Source organism: Blennius ocellaris (assembly GCF_963422515.1).
Source record: "Blennius ocellaris genome assembly, chromosome: 5".
Lineage (NCBI taxonomy): Eukaryota > Metazoa > Chordata > Actinopteri > Blenniiformes > Blenniidae > Blennius > Blennius ocellaris.
In genome coordinates this window covers 5,785,588-5,793,146 of record NC_137654.1, presented here as the reverse complement: position 1 = coordinate 5,793,146, position 7,559 = coordinate 5,785,588, and the positions used below count along the sequence as shown (strand labels likewise).

At 40.3% G+C, this 7,559-nt stretch overlaps 1 protein-coding gene across 1 annotated transcript in view; it reads right to left on the bottom strand.

Moving 5' to 3' along the window:
* Positions 1 to 2,125: 2,125 nt before the first annotated feature.
* The window catches only part of hck (HCK proto-oncogene, Src family tyrosine kinase), a 37,079-nt gene continuing 31,645 nt past the window's right edge, over positions 2,126 to 7,559 (bottom strand). Inside the window, exons 10-13 of the mRNA XM_080497437.1 lie at positions 6,603 to 6,679; positions 5,743 to 5,896; positions 5,228 to 5,359; positions 2,126 to 4,314 (exon numbers count right to left, since the gene is read on the bottom strand). Coding sequence (XP_080353563.1) covers positions 4,112 to 4,314; positions 5,228 to 5,359; positions 5,743 to 5,896; positions 6,603 to 6,679 — 566 coding nt within the window. The 3' untranslated portion in view covers positions 2,126 to 4,111. The remainder of the gene's footprint in view (positions 4,315 to 5,227; positions 5,360 to 5,742; positions 5,897 to 6,602; positions 6,680 to 7,559) is intronic.

The window sequence follows — 7,559 nt, the reverse complement described above, 5'->3', positions numbered from 1 at the left end:
TGTAGATTTTGTGACTATTTGGGGTTCGAGAAAAAATGGTGCAATGACCCTATTGGAATACAAAGAATCATTAAACTTTTTTCCCCCCATGCCTAACTGATATATATATATATATATATAAAAGAATAAGCCATATACTCCATAGAGCAGGACTATTCAACTATATTTGTGGGAGGGCCACATTTTCAGAAAGCTAAGGACCCGGGGGCCGGACAATTCCCTGAGCTATTATTCCTGATCTCAACCTGACACAATGCTCTGCCACATTCAAAAGTGTTTTATTTTGGTACGTGGCAAAAAAGTACAAATCACTGACTTTATACACATCATACTGTTTTTGTTTTGGAACAAAGGCTGTTACAGCCCCATAAACACATATTTGAAACATCTGAAAGATTATGTATGTCTTTCTGTATAATTTTGTAAATTCTGACATCTCTACTTGTAATACGAATCCCTTTCTTTCAAGCAATACACAGACGAGAGCAAACAGATTATCAAAATTGAAAGATTAGCTGAACTTGCTAATGGATTTCATGTCACACAGTAGCTGAACATTCTGAGCATCTGACAACAAAAGCTGTTTATCGAACAAACTTAATACCACAGCTTTTTATTTTGTTTTTTGTTTTTTTTGTTTCGTTCTGTTTTTCTCTTTTCCTTTTTTTTCTTTGTTTTATGTCCTTTTGTTTTTGCTTTTGTTATAATTGTTGTGATTATTTTGGTTTTTGCTCTGTTGCTGCTCAGGCTGGTTTAATCTCATGGCAGTTGGAAAATATTTAGATCACTGTGATTACTGTATTATTAAAAAGAAAAAAAATTTATGTAGCACTAACAAGGGTATTGTATGTATCTCCCCACCAAGTCTTTCTCTGTCTTTCCTTTCCTCTCCTCTATCCTTTCACCCCAACCGGTCCGCAGAATGCCGCCACCTCTGAGTCTGGTTTCTACAAAGTTTCTCCCTGTTGGTGCAGTTTTTCCTTTCCACAGTCGCAAACACAGCTGCTTGCTCATGTGGATATGTTGGGCTTTTCTATTTTCTCTATAAAAGCAAATTGGAATGACTGTAATGTATTTAAAATGTCTTTCTTTTTTTTAATAAAAATAAATAAATAAATAAATGGAACTGATCTGCGGGCCGGTCTGATGTCATCCGCGGGCCGGAGTTGGCTCGTGGTCCGCCAGTTGAATAGGCCTGCCATAGAGGGTGGCTTTATTGAGGAGTTGCAAGAAAAAAGACATTACTCTCAGTGAGACTAAGGTGTCCATTGACAGTGCGATCTCCAGGAGCTCACTCACTCGCTCATGGAAGGCCAAGTACTCTATGTTCCAGAGCCAATGCTGTGTTTGGAGCTGAGCCCAACTATATCTAGTTGGTACCTCTCAACATCCCGCACCAGCTCCGGCTCCTTCTCTCTCTCAGTGAGGTGACATTCCACATCCCAAGAGCCAGTTTCTGCTGCAGGGGCGCATGATGCCATAAGGCTCACCACTCTCTCGCACTTCATGAGCAATGCATCACTCGCCCATGTTGAACTTTGCGAGTGGTTGGCCCATGTAGCCTTCTAACACTGTTTGTTCAGGACATGTGGGCTACCTGGTCACCAGTCGTTCGCCAGCAAACTCCAGCCCCTTGCCTGACTTAAAGGAGAATGTCCCAGTGACCCTTCACCAGGAAGGGTAAATGTTTTTGGTGTTCCATCTTCATGAAAACAAAAATTCTTACAAAGAGACTTGCCACAAATGAATGTTTGGAGGAACCCAACATCCAGTCTGATGTATTAACTCCGCCTCCAAATTCCTCACATTTCTACATCACATTTTCCTACTCGCCTTCGCCCGTGTGGAACCTCTGTTTACCGGGTACCACGACAGCACCTGGTAGTGGGGACTAACACGTAGTGGAAAAGCATCAATAGTCAAGTCAAGTAGGGCAGAATAGTAACTCGTGGGAAAGTGCCATAGGCAGGGTGTCACAATGTGTTGCCTGGATTTGTAATTGTATTTGGAAATACCAGGCAGATGACGAAACAAATATTAAATGGACGCAATTTTGAAGCTTCAAAAAGAATGTATTTATTTAAATAGTTCCATTACAGAAGTGTTGAAACAAGCATCTCATAAAATAAGGTAAGGAATTTTTTAGATAAAGAAAAACATAAAATATTCTTAAAATACTCTTACCCATGTGAACATCATTATATACAGTGCTGGGCGATGATTCACTTTGTCACATTTGTGGTATCTATTATCTAAAAAGTCTGTAGGGTATTTTTGTGAAGTAATTAATAAATTAGCCCCATAACAACTTTTTTTTTTTCCCTTTAAAGGTAAAGTGTGGGCCACTGTGAATCCTTCAGAGAAGAAACAAAAAGCCTTCAATTTTTAGAAAGACATACAAATACATGAGAATCTTACAAAGTCGTTTCAGTGCGTCAGGATGTTCAAACATTTAGTTTGCGTTCATGTTGTGATCTGACAACGGCGCCAGACTGTTGTGAGCGAGTTTGAACCGGGAGAGAACAGCACATACCACTGTTCCACTGTTCCACCTTTTTATTTGTCCATGTCTCTGAATGTCATTCCGACAAGACGAACAACAAACACAATCTAAAGACTTGAACAGCCCCGATGTAAGATTGTAAAACAAACCCAGAAGACAACTTAAGTTTACTCATCTTCAACTTCAGGCCTGTCACTGACTTCCTGCTTGGAGGAAACAAGGAGAATGCAATTCTATTAAAATAATTTAAGAAATATCCGAACAATAAGACATTTAAACATTCAAAAATCATCAAGCATTGTTAATTAAAGACGGTGCGCGTGTATGCTGGCATTTGAAGACAAAGCATGTAGAATTAAATGTCCAGGTTAAGTTTGGAGGAGAGAAGCACTGCTGAAAGGCACAGTGAGGCGGCGATGCTGATCGCAGCATCTCAGCCAATATGAAGCAGAGGTTTCCCTCAGTGACGAGGCAGGAGGGGGGTGGGTGATCCTTGTTGACGGGACGGTGTCGTGTCTGATGGCTGCACATATTGTATGCTGGACCATGATGACGACATCCAGACGACTTGTGATCAGGAGCATGTGGTTTAGAAATGGAGTGTCTGGTAAGATCAGGGACTGTGTGCAAATTATAGTGAGGGTGGGAAAAGAGAAGTGGGACAGAATTTATATATTGCGAAATGAAATAAAGTGCTGTATTCACTTAAACTGCCTGTGCAGCAGAAGGGATTGTTTAGCCATTATAGATGAACAAGCTAACACCTTGTTGCATGGTTCAAAAAGAAGAAGAAAGGGAATGAAACCACAGTCTCTTAGACACACATGCTGCTATTTTCTCAGCAACAGTGACCAAGTGATTGAGTGATTTGCTATTCAAGCAGCTACTTCACTCAAGAAGGGATATTAATGGCACTGTATTCACTTTTTAATTTAAAAAATAATTATTCTTTCAGCCTTTTTTCCCCCCTTTCTGTGTGTGACAGTTTTTTTTATTATTATCTATGTGCAGATCTGCAATGTAAATTATGTTTTTGACAGAAACTAACAATGCAAGTGATGGACAAAATTTAATTTTTTTAAAGAAACAAATGCCATTTATATTTCCTGATCAGGTCATCTTGCAGGAACGAAACACAACAGCACTGGTTATGTGTCATAGCAGAAACATTTCCTGATGCTTTACAGTCTCCAGAGATGATTTCTGTTTGTTTCACCCCAGAGTGTGTGTGGATACGGTAATTTATACATTCTGTCAAAAAAGAAAAAAATGATCTGCTCCTGAAGATTTATGTTTTGTTGCATAAAAAAGTTTGTGAAACTTTGCAGGAATTGCTGCAAAAGTAACATAACTTTTATTTAAAGAAACAAATATATTAGTAATGAAATAAAAAGCTGTTCTAATGAAATTCATAGGTTGCAAAAGTAAAATAACAAAGTCTAGCAAAGCCTCTTTATAGAAAATGAGAAATTTTGCCTCATCAATAATTTGCAATACAGTCCCTTCTTACGGCGTATTATTGTAGGCGTGTGTGTGTGCGTGTGTGTGTGTGTGTGTGTGTGTGTGTGTGTGTGTGTGTGTGTGTGTGTGTGTGTGTGTGTGTATTATTCATGGCTGCTGCTGGTACTGGCTCTCTGTGGCTGTGTAGAAATCCTCCAGGACACTCTGCAGGTAATCAAAGGTGGGTCGCTCCTCGGGCTTGTTCTTCCAGCACTCCAGCATGATTTCATAGAGTTCGGTTGGGCAGCTGTCCAGACGCTGCATCCGGTAGCCCTTCTCCAGGGCGCGGATCACCTCTGGGTTGGTCATCCCTGGAAACAAGACATCCTGGTTAAAGGTCTCCTACTATACAGCTTTTCCAACACCTCAACATGGTCTCGTTGGTCCAAAACATTGTATTCAAAGTTTATTTCCTCCAAATCCAGCTCCTCCTTGATTTCCCTCCATTAGAACATTGGATCAGTGGAGCTACATTCAGAATCTGCTGTGTCTGTGTGAGCTGGACTGGCTCCGCCCACACATGTCCATCTTGGGAAAAGGAGGAAGTACTTCCTCTCGTGGTGCCATGTGCCAGAGTAGAGCTGCTTCATTGTGGGAGGAGTCAAACGGAGGAGCCTACCTTGATTGTGATTGGCTAAACCCCCGATGACACTATATAGGGTTTGATTTCTGATTGGCTGGTTGGAGCAACACACTTTTAAAAACCTGGAACAAGCCGGGGAGAGAGAGGACACACTTTCTTCTCTTCTGGGGCGTCGTTCAGGTGTGGAGACGATTAGTACTGTTAGAAAACCTTTAGAAAGTGAATTTTGCATGACCCCTTTAAACCACTGCAGAAAGTCTGACAGAAACCTGCCAGAATGCCCAGTACTTCATATTGTGTTGTCCATCCATCCATCCATCCATCCATCCATCCATCCATCCATCCATCCATCCATCCATCCATCCATCCATTGCCTAAAAAAATGACGCAGAGCTGGAGTAGAACTGAAAATTAGACCTATCTCTAAAACCTGCCAGACAACAAACCCAATGTCACATCTTGAAGGTAACTGGACTTACCTCCCACCTGTAAAGGGGAATTTGCTCTAAATGGATTAATTCTGGATCCATTGAAATGACAGGGGAAACCCCTTCAGTCCTGTTGCCTTCATGATTCCAACTGGAGAAACTGGACCTGCTCTGCAGAGGATCATTGGCACCCGATATTAAAGCTCCACCTACCTGGGTACGGTGTGCGTCCATAGCTGATAATCTCAGTCAGCAAGATGCCAAACGACCAGACGTCAGATTTGATTGTGAAAGAGCCATAGTTGATGGCCTCGGGAGCCGTCCATTTGATGGGGAACTTGGCTCCTGGTTATTACGTAGAAACAGAAAAACCCAGTTGAGATATGTTAAGAGTTGGCTCCTCTTGCGAGACCACACCAAGAAGCAAGCACACTTATATAAAACTTGCGTTAAACAGATATCTCATACAATACTGACTGATTTATTTCATCAGTTCTGTCAGGAGATAACATCTTCTCTTAGATTCTGGTCCAAGCTGATGTTTTTGTCAAGTGTGGTTCTGGATATCTTCTTTGGTCTGGATTGATGGCGACAATATCAAACTATCTCCAGTCTGACCACAAGTTGAACCGAGTCCCCAAAGTATCGTGTCGAGCTCACGAGCATTTCAGAACTCCTGGTGGCGTCTGATGGAAAACACATGATAGAACGGCGTGTCAGCGTCACACCTTCTCTGGCCGTGTACTCGTTGTCCTCGATGATACGAGCGAGGCCGAAGTCAGCGATTTTGCACACGAGGTTCTTGTTGACCAGGATGTTGGCGGCCCTCAGGTCTCGGTGGATGTAGTTTTTCTGCTCAATGTAAGCCATCCCCTCGGCAGTCTGGAGAGAAGACATTCACTTTATTCATTCAGCAGGTTAACAGCAAAGCTTGAAGCTTGTAGCAACAGACAACTTGCTAACGGATTCAATAGGATGTAAATAGAGAAGGTGAAGTTGGAGCACGATGAGGCTGATCTGTCATGATGCATCATAAGATGGAATTTAAATTTAGAATTTCTTTGCGAGTTGTTCTTCTCCCCATGACTTTGTGAACTTATTCATTCTGCAGATTTTGTAAAACACTGTTTTAAAAAAAAATTATTGTCAAAGCAGTTGATGCCTTAAGTTGTCCTCAATGGTATAAAGTTGTTTAATGTAATATTTAGGTATTAGTTGACTAAGATCATGCAAATCGTTTTCTGCTTTGATAGACTAAGAATAACCAGGAGCGACAGCTCGCACAAACAGGAATGTTGAAATGAGGGTTTTTGCACCAATTAGGCACTGAGAACAATCTGCTGGAAAACGTCACCAAATAAATCAAATTCTGCCTGTTGTCTTATAAAACTAAATGTCTGCTTCCATTTCCATCACAACATGCGGGAGCCGGGATTTTTACAAAAATCATTTCTCAGTTATAAGATAAAAATTGTCTTGAAATGTTTCTATGACCAGAAAAGAATCAAGTGAAAGATTCATGAACAATCAAACGTCCATGAGTAAGAAAAGGCATGACGGGTGTAATGGAGGACGGAGGGACTGTCACCTGGGCAGAGAAGTCGATGAGCTTTGGAAGCTGGACACGGTTTCCTTCATCACTCTTCAAGAAGTCTAATAAACTGCCTGTGGGCACATTGACAAGCACATGAAACATGTAACTCTCATTACCAGTGAACATTATCTATTATTGCACTGTGTGATTTAGATTTGTATTTAGAATTCTATCCTGCTTTGCTGCTGCTGTGACACTGTAAATGTCTCTGTCTGTGAGATTATTAAAGAATTATCTTATCTCATCCGTCCATCTTTTTACCTCTTCATCTCATTCAGGGTCGCAGGGCAAACGGCTGTTATCATTATTAGAACGCAACTGTTATTGTTGGCTGTTCCTCTCTGGACCTGAGCTATTTCAACCGATATTGATAATAGTCTATTATTAAACAAACATCAGCTAATGTAAAGTCACTCATTAATGTCATCATTAGTTGTTTCAGTCATTAAATTATGTATTAATTTAACTTGACAATGTTGTTCTGGTAAAATATCTGAAGTTGTAACATTTGTATTATTTGAAGATAAAACAAATGTTTTATGAACTGCTGAGGATTTGCAGCAACTTTCTTAATCACTTTAGATTTAAAGGAAAATGAATTATGGCTCGGTAAAAGTAAGTTATTATTAAATCTATGCAAAACAAAATAAACCATGATTTTTGGAAAATGTAAAATAAATCAAAAATCAGATCGAGGGTGTCGATATAGAATGTGTGACTCAAAACACATATTTTTGGGTTAGTGTTAGCATCTCAGTCCTGGCCAAAGCAAAAGACATGCTCGACCAAAAATCCCCTTACATCCTTTATAAATCATACTTTGTATTATAATTTAACTTACAGTGTGGAGGTATGGGGGAATGCTTGTGCAAAGACTCATGACAAAAAGAATCACAGTGTTGGCTTTCCTTCATCCCATCAATCCACTGTTCTTACAATCACAACTATTCA